At 48.7% G+C, this 20043-nt stretch overlaps 1 protein-coding gene and 1 long non-coding RNA gene across 14 annotated transcripts in view; one reads left to right on the forward strand and one right to left on the reverse strand.

Annotated features, from left to right (window-relative positions):
- Positions 1-20043, forward strand: part of LOC144316941 (uncharacterized) — a 57621-nt gene that overhangs the window by 36336 nt on the left and 1242 nt on the right. For 6 of the 12 annotated variants that reach the window (XR_013382754.1, XR_013382751.1, XR_013382758.1 and 3 more), the window contains 4 exons: positions 14302-14554; positions 15295-15462; positions 19470-19528; positions 19610-19737. This is a non-coding gene — a long non-coding RNA (uncharacterized LOC144316941). Of the gene's footprint in view, positions 1-14301; positions 14555-15294; positions 15463-19267; positions 19421-19469; positions 19529-19609; positions 19738-20043 lie in introns of all 12 variants that reach the window. The other 6 variants (XR_013382759.1, XR_013382753.1, XR_013382757.1 and 3 more) reach the window with 6 other exon arrangements.
- The window catches only part of NT5DC1 (5'-nucleotidase domain containing 1), a 119463-nt gene that overhangs the window by 8823 nt on the left and 90597 nt on the right, over positions 1-20043 (reverse strand). For both annotated transcript variants that reach the window (XM_077902694.1, XM_077902693.1), the window contains exons 7-10: positions 11676-11850; positions 10233-10330; positions 4616-4734; positions 3437-3589 (exon numbers count right to left, since the gene is read on the reverse strand). In XM_077902694.1, coding sequence (XP_077758820.1) covers positions 3437-3589; positions 4616-4734; positions 10233-10330; positions 11676-11850 — 545 coding nt within the window. The remainder of the gene's footprint in view (positions 1-3436; positions 3590-4615; positions 4735-10232; positions 10331-11675; positions 11851-20043) is intronic.

Genomic DNA, 20043 nt, shown 5'->3' on the forward strand with positions numbered 1-20043 from the left:
GACGTGAACCCAGCATTTTCACAGCTCTCTTCTTCATCATAATTGTTGATTCCCTCTGGTGGTCTATGCTAATTGCCATATGACTCTGAAATAACCACATCTGGCATTTTCTAACCCTAATTCCACAGTTCTTTTTCTTGTGGTATCGGTCATTTCTGTGTTACACAATATAATTAATAACAGATATCCTTTGTCTAGCTCAGAACTTTAAAGAGCATGTGTTTCCATCAAGTATGGCTTTTTCCCCATTAAATTTTTCCATTACAGATTATATCCTCACTGGGTTTTATTGGGTAGCCTTTCTCTAATAAAAGCCTGGCCCTTTCTTGTGTGCTGAGAATTCTCATCATTAAAATGAATTATTTTGGCACCTAAATTTCATAATATGTTATTCTAAAAAGGTAAAGAATACATTTTTATTTGTTTTGATTTAAAATGAAGAAACAGATGAGAACAGTAATGAAGGAAGCTACAGAGGAGAGCTCCTTTTGGAGGCTAATCTTATGAAATTTAAGTCTGTCCAAGTAATTACAAGATTAATGAAGTGACTTTTATTTCCCAAAACAAAGATAAATAAAAACAAATTAGTCTTTCTTAGTCTCCTTAACTAGGTTTACTTTAATCATTAAAACGGGCCATTTTTGCTTATCTGTCATGCTCCAGTAAAGCTGAGTGGATAAGCAACAGACGCAGTAAGATTTTAGAAAACAATCTCTTATATAAGCCTTTCAAGTACCATTTGAGATGTTCTCTGCCCTTATCTTTTTTTTTTTTTTTAATTTTTATTTGTTTATGATAGTCACCAAGAGAGAGGGAGAGAGGCAAAGACACAGGCAGAGGGAGAAGCAGGCTCCATGCAGGGAGCCCGACGTGGGATTCGATCCCGGGTCTCCAGGATCGCGCCCTGGGCCAAAGGCAGGCGCCAAACCGCTGCGCCACCCAGGGATCCCTCTGCCCTTATCTTGAGCTTCCTGTCACAAACGAAGGGAAGCAGAAAGTAATCTTTACGTTCCAGATGGTTTTACACAGGGTGAAATTACTGGAAATATCTGAAAAATTGAATTCAAGCCTAAGTGAGACAAAATGCTAATCTCTACAGAATGTAGTAAATGTAAATGTTTTTGTTCAATGAGTACATTAATCCTGAAGTGATCTGGTTGATTTGTTTTCAAATTATACCATTAAAAGTTCACTTTAGCTGAATAAAGCCAACTAAAAACATCAGGAAAGAATCTGAATTCTCAGGACATGCTGTGCTTACACCAAGCTTTGATGCACCGAGAAGCGTCCGTGTAGAGGACAGCAGACGAGCTTAACCACGAGAGCAGGCCAGTGTTGAGAATTTGTGGTCCTGGTTTGTGTTACAAGATAATTAAAAAAAAAAACCTCACCCAATTGTTTTAAACTTTTTAAGCTGCCTTTAAATATAAACAGAAAGGTGTCTCCTAGAGGCTTCTCCTCCATCTAGAGAAAACCAGGTTGGCCTGCGGCCCCTGCTGAGGATGCGCCCATCGATACAAACCCGCCTCGAGACACGGGGGCGTGCAGTCTGACCGGGACAGCTCTGGAGTCAAGTGGGGCTTGGGGAGGCTTTGCTTTTTCAACATGAAGTGTCGGCCCAAAGCTAGGAATCCTGCGGCAAAGCACCTGCCTGGAGAAGAGTTCAGGGCCAAAACTGGAACCTTCTCAGGGCTTTATTCTGATCCTGTCACTCGGCCAACCCCTCCCACTCCTTGCTTCCTCACCCACGTTCAGTGCAGCAGGGCGGGCTGGGGAGGCAGAGCTTGATAGAGGGGAACAGTACTTCGAGCTTCTTAGGAAATAAAATTTTCAAGCTGTTGACTGACCAGGTCCTTTTTGATCAAGTCGAAAAACCAGTTATGAACTCTGTTCATGGGTTTGTGACTAATTAACAGGAGGAAAGGGATCCGAGGGGGAGGGCTACTGAAGAAACCCAATCTTCTAATTTCTCTTTAGTGAAAACCTTCTCCAAAGTCGCCCAGGGTAGAAGGCCTACCAGCTGTTTTAAAGACGGGCAGCCCGGGGGGCTCAGCGGTTCAGCACCGCCGTCGGCCCAGGGTCCTGGGATCGAGTCCCACGTTGGGCTCCCTGCGTGGAGGCTGCTTCTCCCTCTGCCTGTGTCTCTGCCTCTCTCTCTGCCCTTCCCCCCACCCCTGCCCCGTGTCTCTCACAAATAAATAAATAAATAAATAAAATTTTTTTTAAAAAAAATAAAAGACTGTTTTAAAGGTCTTAAGTCAAATAGTCCAAAGAACTTCCAACATCACATTGAAGGCTAAATCCTACTCAATGGAAACCACATAAAAACCTGAATCCCTTATTCTAACATTTTATTGGGTTTACTTATAGTTATTATTTTTTAATAGATTTTAGGTTTACGGATAAATAGAGCAGATAGTACAGAGAGTTCTGCCTCCCCTTCTCCGCACTGTCTCGCCTATTAGTAACATTTCGCATTAATTGATGTGGCACATTTGTTGCTCACTAATTAACCATTCTTAAAACCTTATTATTAGTGAAAGTCTGTAGTTTACATCAGGGCTAACACTTTATGTTGCATAGTTCTCTGGGCTCTGACAAATGCATAATGTCATGTTCCCACCCTTACAATGCCATACAGAAGAGTTTTACCATCACAAAAATCCCTAATGCTCCATGTAATCACCTCCCTTCCTCCTCCTGAACCCCCGGTCCCACTGGTCTTTTTACTTTCTTGTAGTTTTGCCTTTTCTAGAAAGTCATGTAGCTGCACTCATACAATACACAGCCTTTTTGGATTGCCTTCTTTCACTCAGTAGTATGCACTTTAGGGTCCTCCACGTCTTGTGTGGTTTAATAGCTCATTTCTTTATTTTTTCTTTTTTGAGTTTTTCCTTCTTTACAACTGTTCCACTGGGGTGAATTTAGACAAATGCATATTATTTTCTAATCTTTCTTCTTTTCTAATTTTTTGCTTTTATATACTATTCTCCCTTTCTAGATTTATGACATATTTTACTTTTCTTTACCTCAAGTCTTCACCCAGATTTTATTCTCGGCAGCTTCAGGAGCAATTCTAAAGGAGCTACCAATTTTTTAACTTAATTCATAAAGAAAGAGGAGAATACCTTCCATGGCCAAGCAAAAGAGACACAGGGTATGAGTATAGGGAGTCGGGATCTGGCTGCCTCAGCATTAGCGAAAAAGCACCCGTGGTGTCATAGCACCGGACGGAAGCAGAGGGCTGGGAAGACCGATGGTCAGGGTCATCTTGGCATTATTCAAAAAATTATCAACAAGATCAACAATAGAGTTGAGATATCAAGAAGATCAGCAAGGGGCCAAGAGATTTCATCACTGCACAAACAAGTACTTTTTACGATATGTCAAACAGAAAGGTTTTTCTTTCCAGGAAAGAGCTCAAAGAAACCCTTACCTCATATTTTCCTTTCTTCTCTAGAGGCTCAGACTCTTCAGGCTTCCCGTCTCTGTCCCCTCTGAGCTCTTCCAGGATGAGGACTGTCTCCCAGTTACTATAATGACGGGCTGGGAAAATGTCTGAGTGCATGCTGTCACCAAAGTAAACGACCTGTAAGTCAGACAGCAAATTCTGTTTGGGGCGTGAGAACCGTGAAAGAAAGCGGTTGCTTCAGTGAAGCAGAAAAAAATTCCTCACCAGCTGTCAGAGTAGGACAAAAGTTCCATAAACACCTTAAACGTCCTTGAACAGCATCATAGGTGACCTTGGTTAACTTGCCTCAACTTTGCCCCTTTACGACATTACACAATGCATTTGCAGGCAGAAGAAAGGCAAAGGCTAACTGATTTTATTCCATTTTCTGAAGAAGTCAGAGTCCACGTGTTTCCAGGTGGGCCTGCCCTTAGAGTCTGAAGAACTGGTGGAGGATGAGATGACTTGCTACGGTTGGTTAGATTAGCAGGAGCGCACACCACGGCCGCTTTTCCAAGGGTTTCTGGGACCTGCCCAGACCTGCCGAAGCAGAATCGCTGATGGGGCACTGGGCAAGTGACCTGGGAGGCTCCCCCCATCTAATCCATATCCCTCAATTTGCATTTAATGAGGTTAAAGGAATAAAACCAGAACCTCCACATCAGGATGCTCCATTAAACCCCTAAGGGTTCCCAGGGGGCTGTGGCAATGGGGGATGAGGGGCACTATCGGTACCCACTGATCTGTCCAGAAAACATTTTTAGAACAAAGCGTCCTTGCCCTAAGAACGGCCCCGGGTCCAACAGCAACAATGCAACCAGGATATGGAGAGCAAGCGTCTCTTCAGGCTTGTCTGTGGCCTGATTTCAGTTAATGGTTTTGCACATAAAACTTGTCTGCTGAGCTGTTAGCAGAATCTTATTCCTCAGTGTCCTACACACGAACCCGGCTTATCTCCCAGAACTGGGGCGCCCCGCTTGGAACCTCTGCTCGTCTCTGTTTCGGACACAGACCCCGTCTAGAGCAGCAGAGCAACGGCTTATCTAAGCAGAAGGCAGGCAGCGGCACGGGATTTCCCCGTGGGAACTGAGGCCGCGCGGTTAGAACCGCGGGCGTATCACGGGGCGCGTCTGCAGCGGCCTCGGATCCCCCGCACCACAGTACCTTGGGCTCATTTCTGCCAGTCATTTTCTTCAGAAGCTCGTAGAGGTGGACGGCGTTCCCTTGGGAGTACCAGCCAGGCTTCTCAAGAGACGGTAGTGCCTCCTGCTCCTCATCGTTTTCTGAAAATAGAGTCGGACAATCGTCTATTTCTTTTTTTTTTTTTAAGATTTTATTTATTTATTCATGAGAGACACAGAGAGAGGGAGAGAGAGAGGCAGAGACCCAGGCAGAGGGAGAAGCGGGCTCCATGCCGGGAGCCCGACGCGGGACTCGATCCCGGGACCTCAGGATCACGCCCTGGGCCGAAGGCGGGTGCTAACGGCTGAGCCACTGGGCTGCCCAAAAGTCCCATTTTTGACGCCATCTGCTATCCACGTGCCTCTTCTACAAAAGGTAACCACTCCTTTACGCATTCTCTTGTCCTCTCCCCCTTAAGGACATGTTCGCTGAAGTCAACTCTCATACAACAGACCGCACGTACCGCGACACACGTGGTGAGTCCTGGCAGGTGTATGACCCGTTACGAGCTGAGCTGTGTTCTCCTCAGATTTATATGTTGAAGTCCTCACCCCAGTCTCTCAGAATATTTGAAGACAGGGCCTTTGAGGTGGTTATGTTAAAATACAATGACAAAACCAGACAAGACTGTCAAAAAGTAACCGCTTTAGGGTGCTGGAAATTAACCAAAGGCATACTAAATTGAGCTGTTCTTCCAGAAAACCCCTGGCGTCTCAGACCCAGTGTCCAACCTGAGGGGAGCCTTTCTGCCGTGCACGTAGAGGGTAACACTGGCCCCCACACGGCCACTAGGGTGGGCCTAACCCAGCATGACTGGTGTCCTCAGAAGAACCGATTAAGACACAGATAATTAGGTAATCAGGACACAGAGGAAAGGGGCGCCTGGGGGCTCAGTCGGTGAAGCATCTGCCTTAGGCTCAGGTCATGATCTCCAGGTCCTGGGACCGAGCCCCACGTTGGGCTCCTGCTCAGCAGTGATTCTGCTTCCCTCTGCCTCTCCCCCTGCTTGTGGAGATTTTATTAAATGGAGATTTTATTTATTCATGAGAGACAGAGAGACAGAGAGAGGCAGAGACCCAGGCAGAGGGAGAAGCAGGCTCCATGCAGGGAGCCCGACGTGGGACTCGATCCCAGAACCCTGGGGTCACGCCCTGGGTGGAAGGCAGACACTCAACCGCTGAGCCCCCCAGGGGTCCCTCTAATGAATTAAAAAAAATCTTTATATAATAAAAGAAAAGGCCACAGAAGAAAGACCGTGTGATCGTGTGATGATAACGGGGAGAAGATGCGCATCTACAAGCTGAGAGGCCTCCGAGAAACCATCCTGCGGACACCTTGACCTCTGATTTCCAGCCCCTGGAACTGAGGGGAAGTGCACCCTGTGGCGACAGCAGTTGGCAGGTAACACAACACCCACGAGTCCTCCCCTTTAAGTGTGAATATTGGCACGCAGTTCTGCAATTTCATTTCTTTTAAACTCTAGCTAATACGCTGCAATCTGCTGAGCTTTTAAGATAGGTGCGTTTTCAGTATAATCAAGTCCCTGCTGGAGACGCGCGCGACGTCGCCGATCTGGAGCTGTTACCAGGAAAGAAACATGAGAGAGTCCTCGCAGTCCGGCGGGGGCAAGCGCCTGCCTGGGCTCAGGCCCTGATCCCGGGGTCCTGGGATGGGCCCCGACAGGGCGACCCGCTCGTCCCGCTTCCCCTGCTCATGCTCACTTGCTCTCTCTCTCTCTCTCTAAGAAATAAAATGTTAACAAAAGGGCCCCCGCCGGGGTGAGTGTGCGCTAAGGCCGGAGAAAACACTGATGTGGACGGAGAGCGGCGACGGAAACCGCCAGGAGAATAGCAGGTGCTCGCTGGGCGAGGATGGCCCGGAGGTGACCCGGGTGGGGGGGCCGGCAGCCTGGGTGAGCGGCCCGGGTGGGCCCCCCAGGAGGCCTGCGTGCCCAGCCACACTGTCCGCCTGGCAGGGAGTCACGGAGAACGGATTTAAAGGACGTGGAGATGGAAACCGGGGCCAAGTGTGCGCAGGCGGAGAGCACGAGCCGCAGGGAAGGAGGGGACGGAGTCAAGGGGCTGGGGGTGGGGCAGGTGTGAGGCAGCTGCGGCTCGCACAGCATCCGGGTGGGAAAGGGCAGGAGGCGCAGGTGCGCGCGGGGTCGGCCGCGGTGGGCGGGCAGCAGGTGCGGGAAGGAGACTGGAGCTGAGCCCAATACTGCGCAGGCCCATGGTGTGCGGGAGGGGGGTGGGAGGACGCCCTAGGAGAGGGGTCACGGGGGTAGAGGTGGGGGGGAGATCTTGGGGGTAGAGGGGTCATGGGGGGAGAGGTCACGGGGGAAGGGTGGGGGAGGTGGGGGGAGAGGTCATGGGGCAAAGGTCTGGGGGGAGATCTTAGGGGAAGAGAGGTCACGGGGTGGGGGGAGAGAGGTCTGGGGGGAAGAAGGTTGTAGGGGGCGCAGGAGCAGCGCAGGCCGGGGCGGCCCTCTGGGGAGCTGAGGGAGGCGGCGCAGGGGAGGCTGCAGGAGCCCTCGGGAGGGCGACTCGATGGATGTTGGCTCCAAACTGCGCACCAACGGCGAGACGTCGTGCACCTGGACACTCACGCAGAGGGAAAGTCTGTCTGAGAAACGGGTGTGAAGCCGGGAAAATACCCATTTAATGCCGTCCACTGCGCTGCAGCCGACAGGACTGCGCCAGGTCCCGTCGGGTCCTCGTGGGCGGAGTGAATGAGCGCGACAGGGGGAAGCCTCGCCCTCTGGGGAGACCAGTGGATTCAACAGGAGAGCAAGGTTCTCCTTTGCTGTAGTTCACAATCCTTAGAAAATCCCATGATTTAGAGGCTGAAACTGTGTCGATGCTGTTTACTCACAGCCACGATTTAACTGGTTGCATTTGTATGAAAATAGCTTTAATGACTTACTTTGTATTGATCGTGAGCACAATGAATACTCCACGGAGACCGAATATTTTAGTAGAGAGAGAGGTGGAGGGGGACGGGCAGTGGGGACTGAGCAGACAGATGGCCGAGGAAGCAGCACCAGCAGCAAAACAAGCGCCAGGAACGTCAGGAACCGGACCCCCCCCCCCCACCCCATCCTCTGCTGACCCGCCGGCAACCTTACTGCCCTCACATTTGCATTAACTCCACAGACTGCAGGGCATCGTCCACAGGAATATTTTAAATCGGAGGCCCAGGAAGTTAGAGCAGGAAAGCACCTTAGAGATCCTCTAGTCTAATCATTCCTGGATGTGAGACCCCAGAGGCCAGCTTGGCCATTGTCCCCAGGAAAAGCACGAGATCCCACATACTCTGAGCAGAGCGCAGAGACGCAGCGTCAACCGGACGATGCAGAGCGTGCGCGGTGGGGAGGGGCAAAGGGCCGGGAGGTTTGGGGGGGGCAGTTCTGTGCAGTCAAGGAACGAAGACACAACACACAGTGGCCAGTGGCAGGTGTACAGGGTCTGAAGAGGTCCCTGGAGGAAGTGGAACCAGCGAGTGTAGACAACTCTTTCTAGAATTTGAGCTGTGGAGGTACTCAGAGAATTGAGGTTTTAGCCAGAAGACAATGTAGGATCAGGGCATATTTTATTTTATTTTATTTTTTAAACTGAAGATACGAGAATATGCATATACGTCAATGAGAATGGTCTAGTACAGCCGTTCCCAACTGTGCCAATTTTGCTCGCCAGGGCAAATCTGGCAGTGTCTATAGACATTTTTGGGTTTTACGACTTGGAATGCGGGATGCTACTGGCATCGAGTGATTAGAGGCTAGTGATGCTGCCAAGTCGCCCTAACACAGGGGACAGCACCTCCTACCTCCACTAACGAACAAGTGTGTGGCTCCAAGCCCCAGAAGTGCTAAAGAGAATCTGGTCTAGGAGAAAAGGACAGAGTGATGAGAAAATCTACACCTGTTCTCTATCTGGAGTAGTACTTAGACTATTCCAGAGGGTTTTTTTTTTTTTTTAAGATCTTATTTTCAAGTAATCTCTACACCCAGTTTGGGGCTCCAACTCCTAAGCTCTGCGACTGAGAGTCACATGCTCCACGGACCGAGCCAGCCAGGCGCCCCGTGTTCCACAGAGATTTGTACTAAAATTTCACACACATACCGGTAATGGAAAACCATGCACATTAAAAATATACCAAATTTATTTTTACCATATTGGAGACCACAAGTGCATTAACTTTTACCGCATTTTTCGCACTATATCTGTTTACGGCTTGAAAAGTATCAAGAGACAGAGGATGACCTGTTTAAAATCTATTATGCAGAAGTACCATCTGCAGTCTGGCTTCTACCCCCATCATTCTCTCCGCATGTGACCTCACACAAGCCCCGCGGCTTTAAAACATCCCATGAGCATCAAGAGGACTCTCCCAAATTTATACCTCGAGCCTAAAGCTGTTCCCTTGGACTCCATGCTCATCTATACACTTTCTTTCTTTGTTTCTTTTTTTTTTTTTTTTAGAGATTTTGTTTATTTATTCATGAGAGACAGAGAGAGAGAGAGAGAGAGGGGCAGAGACCCAGGCAGAGGGAGAAGCAGGTTCCCTGCAGGGAGCCCAACACGGGACTCAATCCCGGGACTCCAGGATCACACCCCGGGCTGAAGGCAGCGCTAAACCGCTGCACCACCCGGGCTGCCCTCCTCTATACAATTTCCTGTTAGTCCCAGTTGAGTAACTCCTAGGCATTTCAAGATTAATATGTCAAAAAATGATTTCTTAATAGCTTAAACCCCGACCGTAGAAAACCTCTCCCTCTGTATTTTCCCTCACGGCTGTAGATGGTACCACCATTCACCCATTTGCTCAATTCAGAAAAAAATAAAAATCACCAAGTCATTTTTGGTTATTCTTTTCATCCTCCATTTCTGAGAACATCACCAGGTCCTGCTGTTCCATCTCCACCACGTGCCTCACTAGGTCTAGTGCCTCCAGCACTAGCTCCTCACACCGAACCAGCACAGCCTCTCGGTCGGGCCGCGTCTGCTCTCCCTCCTTCTCTGTCCTTGCCGCCCGCCCCGTTCCCCGTCCTGTTCCCCGCCCCACAGCCAGAGCTCTCCACGTTAGGCTTACACCTCAACTGAATAGCTTCACGTAGCTTGTGGAATAAAATTCTAACCTGCTTCCACATATGGGGCTGCCCCCCCGCCCCCCGAATCACCAGCATCCTCTGTCACCGGAACTTGCCTAAACCACCGCCACCCGGGCGTGTGCGTTTGCGTGTCCGGCTGCCAGTGACACTCTTCCTCTGCTCTTCTCAAGGCCTGTCCCCCAGGTCCTGCCCGGCAAGTCCTCCCTCCTGAGCTTTCTGGACAGGCCTCCCCGGGTCAAGCACGCTCAGGCGCCCTCCTGGTTGACCCCAACAGGCAGTCATGACAGGTAACACGGTCTGTGGCCCATCGTCACCCGCACGTATGTAATGCGCCTGCTTACGTGTGCCTGTGGGGGAAGACCTGGCATCACTTCACCCCCCGTGCTGTTTCACACCGGACTCTGCACACACGTGTCGGCCAGTGGGTAGTTAAGTAACTGAAAGAACAAATCTTAAATAAGAGAAGGAAGAAGCACAATGTTAACTTACCAAGTGTCCAGAAAGGTCTTTGACTTGGTAGATGGGAGAAGAAACCAGGCTTCAGTGCATTTGTAATCACAATGTCAAAAAGGTCTGTAAAATCGTTCCTAAAAAAGCAAGAATGTTTTTCATGATTTTAAAGAATTAGAGAAAGTCCATATAAAACAGAACTTAATCTTTACCTATCTGACCACAGAACCACTTCTTGTCTTTTGATTAACTTCCACGCACTTTCTATGTATTTCATATGTAGAAATGGAAGGCGGGTGAGCGCCATTCTTTCCTGAAATGGACCTTTAAGTATAAACACGAGGCGGGGATGCACAGTAACCCAGGAAGTGTGCTAAGCCGGCCTCCCGACGCTCACAGCGACAGTGAAGGACTTCAAGAGCTCCTAACAACAAAAATACTCGCGAGCTGGGTCTTCAAATGTGGGGCCTGAGCTCTGGGTCTGTTAGCACGGAGTCATGACTAGTCTTGTGCGCCACGTGGATCCCGCGGAAAGCTAGCACTGTGTGCATTCAAGTGACCTCTTTCAGGGTGTTCAAATATGGAGAAGATACCTTATTTTGGAAACCGGTGAAATCTTAGGATGTGGTGATTTTTAGATAACAAGACTAACAGTTTTTCCGCCTGGGATCCCCTGGGACGGCGAAGGAAAGCGGGGACTCTGGCACTGCGGGGACGACAGTTATCGGGCTCAGCTGCGCTAGAGGCTGGGACAGGGAGACAAGCTTGGGTTGTCCCTGCTAACGAAGGAGAAGGTCAGAGGGCTGCAGCCTGGTCCCGGCGTCAGGACAGCTCGCTGGTATCATGGTCTACGAGGCCCCAGGCGGGGCGTCCGGGACGCGTGCCTTAATTCACCCCGAGGATCCCGGGCCTCTGTGTTCAGAAGGTGACGGATATGCCACCGGCCGACCGAACGCCACATGCGCTGAGGAGCGTGGACGCTAGGAGGCTAAGGGCGGCAGCCTCGGGTCACTTGGGAGGGGGAAATGTGCTTCACGCTCAGCACTTCGGTTCGTGCTGAAAGTGCAGGAGCACCCGGGGGGCCAGCAGCCCAGTTGAGGGTCCGGCCGTGGCCAGGCGGGGCCTGGCGTCACCCGCTGGGGTGGCGGAACCGAGGATGGACACGTGACCAGCAGCTCCCTGAGCTGCCCTCGGGGCCCCGCTCACGCGCATGAGCTTTACGGCCCCATCTTCAAGAGGATGCCAAGGAGGGGAGCGGTGAGGGCACAGGTGTCGGGCTCGGGGGTGGCCGGGCGGGCTCGCGGCCGCGTGCCCGAGGCCTGTGCACCTGGACCGCCCCGGCGTTCCGGGACGACAGCGCGGCCCAGGGCCCCTCGGCGGCCACCCAGGGTTGGCAGGGACGGCGCGGCCTCAGCCCCGCGTGGCGCGACGTGCTTGGGCAGCGGGAGCGGCTGGGCCGGAGCCGGGCCGGCGGCCGCTCACCCGAGGATGTGCTCGCACAGAAGCCGGCAGTAGTCGCTGTGAGAGCTGGTGATGAGCAGCAGGACCTTCCCGGCACGCTTGAGCTGCCGGAGCCACTTCTTCACAGACTCGGGGCACGTGTGCAGGTATCTGCCCGGGTCCCTCTTGATTTCTGGAAAATATATTCCACAGTTTTCTGAAAAACAAAAATGTCAAGGAGATTTTTCTTTAAACATTTTTTTGGCTCACTGTGTCCCCAGGAAGTTCATGTCTCAAAGCCACAGGTGAAACGAGGAGGACCGGACCGCGGCTGGGACGTGGCCGCGACGCTGCGTCAGGCGCCCCCGCCCAGGCCCGGCGCCCAGGGCACAGCGGACCGGAGCCGCCGGAGCCGCGCCAGTCCCGAGGCAGGACGCCCCAGCGCGCTAGGAACGTCCCCGCGTGAGCGCTCCTCCCATCGTCCCACAAGCATTTGCCGAATACGAATGACGAGCACGCGGCGGTGCCCCGAAGCAGCCTCAGGTCACCGCAGGCCCCACCCGGGCGGCCCGCAGGCCAGACGACAGCAGGGGACACGCGCCCCAGGGAGACCACGGCCCACGCGGTGGCGACACGGAACACAGCGAAGCCCGCTCCTCCCGGGTGTGGCCCACAGGAGCACCGCGTGCGGCCCCACGGCCCCTCCGTAGCCTTCGACTGTGGGGCGACCCTTAAAAAGTCTGTTTTTCAGAGAAGAGACGGCGCCGGTGAGCAGGGCTAATCCGAGAAGGAGAAAACTGAAATCAAAGAGCCAAGCACAGACTCGTCTGAGGAGGGACTCAGTCCGCGGCGGGGCTGGGCTTCGGGGCCTGTAACGCCCAAGGGGGTCTCAGCCGTCAGATTCCTCCAGAAAAACAAAGCTTTTGTAGCAATAGAGATATTAGGGGGTGGATAACATGCCCTTTGTGGTATATGATGCGGGAAACATCTCCACGCTCGAGTCTGTACCAGACCCCACAGCCGAGAAAACGGCTGTTCCACATGTGCGTGCCTCGGGCCTTCCCGTGACCCAAACGTAAGTTGTTGTGCGAACCACTCCATTTCCAAATGAATAAAAAAATAAAGCAACACATTTAAATACTGTATTTGGAAATTCTTGCCCAAATTAGCCTCCACGTAAGGTCTGGTGTTTCTACAGCAGAACCTAACACAGGAGAGGCGGAGACGTTTACGACCTTCACGGTGATAGAAGAGCATGCTAGTGAGCAGCTAAAAGGCTTAGTTTGAACTGGTTACATTCATACATACATAGTTTCATTAGTTGCCTTTAATAAACCAGAAGAGTGCAAACCTAAGACTCGAGGAGGAGAGCATGACTCCCCGAGGAGTAACAGGCCTGTCCTCATTTCGTTCCCAAGCCAGACTGAAATGAACGAACTAAAAGAGCCAACTCCCTACACACGCCCAGCGCCACGCCACGGGTGCTCTTATCAGAGGTGGCGGCTGACTGTGGTTGGGGAATGTGTCTGCTTCTCCTGTAACCTCCGATCATCACAGGAGCAGCTCTAATTACCCAAGTACACACTCATCTTCTTAAAAAATCTCCTTTTAGATATACCTGACACATAGCATCGTGTAAGTTTAAGATGCACGACGTGTTGATTTGCTATATTTACATAATGCGATAGGATTACTACCCTAGTGTTAGCTAATACCTTTACCGTGTCACATAATTATCTTAAAAAATATTTTATTTACTTATTCATGAAAGACAGAGAGAGAGAGGCAGAGACACAGGCAGAGGGAGAAGCGGGCCCCATGTAGGGAGCCCGATGTGGGACTCGATCCTGGGACCCCGGGACTGAAGGCGGCACTAAACCGCTGAGCCACCCAGGGATCCCCCATAATTATCCTTTTTTTTTTTTTTTTGTGATGGGAACAATAAAGATTGAGTCTCTTAGCAATTCTGAACTTTATAATACAGTATTGGTGCCTATAATACACACTCATGTTTCTATTGAAATAAATCAAGCTACGAAACCCAAGGAGTTAGGTTGAACATATTATATTGGATTATAATTGTCCATTAAATTATGTCCCTGAAGTGACTGTACCCTCCTAAGGGTAGGGAGCCTTTCTGCGTGGCATGGAGCAAACGTTCAGTGAGCGACTACTTCAGTTAGCGTGGGGCAGACACAAAAATATTTATGTTTATTTAATGTCAATGGAAGGGCCGCCTGGCTGGTGGCTCAACCAGTTAAGCGTCTGACTCTTAACTTCAGCTCAGGCCGTGATCGCAACGTCATGAGGTCAAGCCCCGCGTCAGACTCTGCGTTGGGCGTGTGGCCTGCTTGGGATTCTCTCCACGCCATAAATAAATGAATGAGTGAATAGATGGAAGGATGAATGAATAAATAACTTAAAAATGAAGTCAAGTGATTTGTGACATATAACCTGTGAGTGGCAAAACACTGTACTATTCAAAAAACAAAAACAAAAAACCGTACTATTCATGCCCCGTCCCGGTCATCCTATTGAAAGTGTTGCCACAGCCTAGGCTGCATGCACCAAATGTGACTGAGGACTTAGTGACCTCTGGTGGTTAAAAAAAAAAAGTACAATTTGAATATTAAAAAGAACTCTTTTTTTTTTTTTTTTTTTTTTTAAGTGGACAACTGCGCCACATCTCGGTTTCTATCATCACAGAATAAGGAAGCATTTTTCTTGTTAACTGTGTCACCACTGTTCGTGGGATTTTGCGGCTGGAGCTTTCGAAGCTCTAGGCCAAGGGGATCAGAGATGCCAGGACGCCAGCACTTCCACCGTCAGCCTCCACGTAAGGTCTGGTGTTTCTACAGCAGAACCTAACACAGGAGAGGCGGAGACGTTTACGACCTTCACGGTGATAGAAGAGCATGCTAGTGAGCAGCTAAAAGGCTTAGTTTGAACTGGTTACACGTACTTGCTGTAAGAGATGACAGAACGAATTTTCTGAAATATACACACGTATATTTTATTTTGGGCCAAGAGATACTAAATATTTTTTTGAAGGATGAGATATAAGCAATAGGTTAAGTATGCTCTAAATTATTTGTTTGCAGAGGGCAAAAGATGAAACAAATTTAATATTAGCACAGATTTCCTATGTATGAGATCTATCTAATATAAGTGCAAATAAATGTATTTGTTTCTAGCTAATATAGTCGTAAATAAGGAAATCCAGAATATCTAGAATAAGAAAAGTAAAAATCTACATGCTAAACATAATGCTCAGAAAAAGGACAACGCATAAGAATTGGAAAATGAAGTATATATTGAAAAACATAATTTAGAAAATGTAACATTTTAACAGTATTTGACTTCTATCTCTGTATCTGTGCCCTACTCAAAGGATTCTGATTTAATTGCTCTGCGCTGGGGTGATGATGCTGGTAATTTTAAAAACTCCCCAAGTAATTTTAAGGGTTACTGCTCTGACATTTAGGAACTAGAACTCTTGTGATTAGTACCTGTATATCCTGCCCGCCTCAGCCTGTATCACAGGCTCTCAGAGGACAAGGGTTTCTTGATTTTACATTACTTCATCGCTTAACGTAGGGCCTTGTACGTAGGAGGCAATCACTAGGTGCTAATTGCTGTTGATGTGTGATGTCACATGCAGGCATGAGCGCTGAATGAAGGACCTTGTCTGATGAAGAGAAAGCCTGTGCTGCAGACGAGAGTGAAGAGAAGGAAGGGGATACGAGGGCTGAACGCTGAAAGCAAGGACACAGGCAACGCTCAGGGAGACTGGCTTGGTCCACTTGAGCTGACGGGAACAGAGGAGCTGGTAAGTCATGCTGCCGGAGTCTGTGCTTCCCAAACCCGGGAGCACAACGAAGCCTGCGTAGAACTTGGAGCAAACATCCATTCCTGTGTGCCACCCTAGAGATCTCTGATGATAGGCTCCGAAGATTCACACCTGGCCAATCTGCAAACCAGTCAACGAGGTGGCACAGATGGGCCACTTTCATCTTAGAGAGAGAGAGAGAGAGAGAGAGAGAGAGAGAGAGAGAGAATGTGCACGAATGGGAGGAGGCGCCGGGGGGAGCGAGGCACATAGATCCTTCGTAGTTGCGTTTGCACTTGACGGAGATATTAACACTTTTCTAACTCATCAAGCCTGTAATTTCAAGTTTTACATTATAAAAGTAAAACCTCTACCATTATCTGAGCTAAACGGCTCCCTAATTGGAAGCCAGTGCCATGTAAAAAGTGCAACCAATCTGAGACCACCGTGCTGTGCGGAGCAGGTCAGATGAACTTAACTGTAGGTGCTCTAACTCCCAGAACTAAGAGCGCGCCCTCGTGGATAGTCAGCGGCGTCAAGCCTTCGTTTGACGGCATCCCTGCGGACTCCTGACTGCAACCCCCTGGGAGACCCCACATGCGAAGCACCCAACTTGGCCCAGAACATCAGGGACAATAACAAACGGTGGCTTTAGTTTACTACGTTTTGTGGTGGTTTCTTGTGGAGCAATAGAGAACCAGAAGGAGATGCTTTGGAAGAGTGCCACAATTCCAATGACCAGGTCTATGCAATTCAAGATACATAAAGAAAAAAAAAATCACAAATCTTTCTAGAAACATCCAAAATAAAACGAAACAGGTTCTAAATTGTTTTTGTTCACCTCCAAAGAATACTTCAGGAGGTTTCTATTGTATATATATTTACAAAATGTAAATACATGTATAGCTCAGGTAAACATCAATCTTTTGAACAGTTTAAATAAAACTAAAATTACCGGGCAGCCCTGGTGGCTCAGTGGTTTAGCACCGCCTTCAGCCCAGGGCCTGATCCTGGAGACCCAGGATCGAGTCCCACATCGGGCTCCCTGCATGGAGCCTGCTTCTCCCTCTGCCTGTTTCTCTGCCTCTCTCTCTCTCTATGTCTATCATGAATAAATAAAATCTTAAAAAAAAAAAAAAAACTAAAATTACCAAGTATGTAAGGCAAATTCTGGATAGCACGCCTGAATTCTCACATACTTCAAATGTGAGCTACTGAGAAACCGAAACAGCGAAAACCAGTTGCTAAAATTCATAGGGATTACAACAGAAAAAAAATGAAGTCTTTTGGGATGTTTATCCCCCATTAACCTCAAGTCAAAAGCATTCGAGGTTTCTTCAAAAAACAGACTGATCTTCAAAGAAACGTGCGTTGTAAAGATTATATTTTATCACAAGGGTGCACTGTCTCCTTAATTACTTGAAACATCCTTCTTGTCTTCAGAAATATCTTTTCTTACTAATAGAGCCCAAAGTATGCAGAACTATGACTAAGTAGGAGGAGCTGAACTTGAGGACACACTTGAGAGCAGAGTCACAAAGGATCACTTATCCACCACTGGGTCTCACAGGGTCTGATGCAAACAGGAAAGGCCCGAATAGGTCCTAGGTCTGCGCCACGTCTGTACCAGGACACCCAGAACCCAGAAGCAGCTCGGTTTCCACCACACGTTCCACCCAAATCTGGACTGCATCAGTTGTATCCTCCAGGTTTCCATAAAATGCCACCTAGTCAGTTACTCCAATTAAAAAAAAAAAAAAAGAAAAAAGAAAATAGAAAACACAAAGGGAGAAAACTCTAAAATTTTAAATTAGTGAGCCATTGTAGTTCAGATAATCATTCTGGCAAGGGTTTTACTTTTGTAATATAGAATTTGAAATTATGGACTTGGTAACATAGAAAAGCGTTGATCTCTCTTTACCAGAGCAAGCGCACAACTAGAGAGAGTCTATGTGTAACGCTCTGCAAAACTGCGTGAGGAGTCTTGAGGAGTAATAATGCCCTAGCCCAGGATTCTCTCTTTTTTTTTTTTAAGTTTTATTTATTCATTTGAGAGAGAACGTGCACGAGTGGGGGAGGGGCAGAGGGAGACAAGCGGACTCACTGCTGAGCAGGGGGTTGATGTGGGCCCCGTCGCAGGACCCCAAGATCATGACCTGAGCCACTCAGGGCCCCCCAGACCAGAATTCTTTTTTTTTTTTTTCCCAGACCAGAATTCTTTACACGTACTACACACACGGGCCTCAGTGGGTGAACGACATTCCGCGTTGTGCTCCTCACCGCGTCTGTGGGTGTCGGAGGGAGCACAGCAGGTGCTCCAGTCCACACCAGATTCCCGGGGGCTGAACATGGGACTCCCGAGAGGTGAGGACCACACATTTAGATTTCCCAGACAGGAGCGGTCCAATTAAAAAAAAAAAAAAAAAAAAAAAAAAAGCATTCAATATGCTCTGTTTGTCATTGTCAAGAGAAATCCTATACCTATGTCTCAGAAAAAAGGAGGTTCTCTGTAAGAGTTGATTAGAGAATTTCCACACAAATAAATATAATTCCTTGACTACCCTGTACTTTGTTACCTGTATAAAGTCCAATAAGCTTACCCTGATTTAGGGTAGCTAAGGTATTATTCTTGTTAATTTATAGGTTGAAAATGACCAAATACACAACTTAAAGACACATATAAAGCATAATACTCTTAGCGTTGACACTACACTGATGTTGAAAATAACATTATTTAGGGACGCCCGGAGGGCTCAGCGGTTGAGCGTCTGCCTTGGGCTCAGGGTGTGACCCCGGGGTCCTGGGATCGAGTCTCACTCCCTGCAAGGAGCCTGCTTCTCTCTCTGCCTTTGTCCCTGCCTCTCTCCCTGTGTCTCTCATGAATAAATAAATACAATCTTTAAAAAAAAAAAAACATTATTTGAAGAGATTAAATTATTGCTTTTATCAAATGATACACTCTTGTTATAGAAAATTCACTGCACTGGGTTTTCTACTGCTGTATTAAAAAAACACCTCACACGTAGCGCCTTAAAATAGCAGTATATTACCCCATTTCATGGTTTTGAGGCTTGCTGGAGTTCAGCATTCGGCGGGTGGCTCTCATTTGAGGTCTGTCGGGCGGATGTCATTGGCTCTGGAATCATTTAAGGAATTCTTCACTTGCTGTGTGGCACCTGGGCAGGGGTGGCGGGAACGGGGAGGGCTGGTCAAACACCTTTGTCCTTAGCTGGCCTGGGCTTCAGCGCAGCATGCCCATCGCAGGGTGAGCCGGACGTGGCCCCGGTACACGAGGAGGAGCCGCAAGGACTCTCAGACACAGCCTTGGAAGTCTTACGGGCTCATTTCGGCTGCATTTTACTGATTATACGCGGGCAGCTCATTTTTAAGAGAAAACAGAAGGGTGTAAACTCTGGGAGGCATAATTCATTAGGGGCTCTCCTTTCAGACCAGCTGCCAAATATACTAATATTTTGGTGTGACCGCCGCCAGGACACGCTCTATTCATGTGAACTTTACGGCAATTTTAAGCAACCATGTAAGTTTTTTACCGGTGTTGTCTTGTTCATCATCATATTTGAATAATTTCCAATGGCTCATTTCCAATGGCGTTATCATTATTTTAAAACATTTTAATAGTTTTGGTATCATATTTTATAAAGGGATTTATATATAGTTACTTATAATAACTGACGTACCTTGAGTGCTTATTTCTGCCAGACACAAGCCCAAGACATTTACAACCACGAGTGTCTTTAATACTTAGAATAACAATCCTGTGAGATGGGACCTATATTATTCCCAGTTTGCAGCTGAGGAAACTGAGGGACAGAGAGGCTAAGGAAGCTGCCCAAAGGTTCGAGGCCAGAGTGCGGCAGAGCCGGGACGCGAAGGCAGCGAGCCTACTCTCAGAACCGAGCAACACCGCCTCTTGGGTGCTACGGCGTTTGGCCGCCAGGTAACTAACTTCAAGGCCGCCATAAACCCCCCCTTCCCGTGTTTTCCAGACCGTACGCTGTTGCAGACTTATCACAGTTCAAGGCCTTTGGGATTGTTGGTGATTCAAGTAAGTGAGAGATTGAGATGTGAACAAATCAAGGTGGGTTTCTGCAGGAGAAAGGTGTCTACTGACATACACTCTGTCTAGTTTAGCTCCAGCACCGAGACCTGGAAGGGGCCGTCGAAATCACCGACTTCAACCCCGTCCTGTTGCAGACGAGTAGCAGATTCTAATTAGTAAAGATGAGCACAGGCTACAGATTTCGCTCAAAACTGGTCAGTGGCAAATCTGGGAACGGCCACAGTGTAAGAATCCAAGGGACTAAACCTTATGTAACGGCCTCACTCACGTAATGTAAGCTCGCTGCTTACATGTCTAAAGCCGTGGTATGGACCGGAGTCTTGCGCCCACGGTCTAGGAAAGTAAAATATCACGTTCAGAAAAAGCATACGGGCAGGTGGGTGGCTCAGTCTGGGGAGCGTCCGACTCTTGGGTTTGGTTCAGGTGAGACCGAGTCCCGCCTTGGGCTCCACGCTGAGCGTGCAACCTGCTTAAGATTCTCTCTCCCCTTGGGACACCCA

This window comes from Canis aureus, chromosome 7, assembly GCF_053574225.1.
Source record: "Canis aureus isolate CA01 chromosome 7, VMU_Caureus_v.1.0, whole genome shotgun sequence".
Classification (NCBI taxonomy): Eukaryota; Metazoa; Chordata; class Mammalia; order Carnivora; family Canidae; genus Canis; species Canis aureus.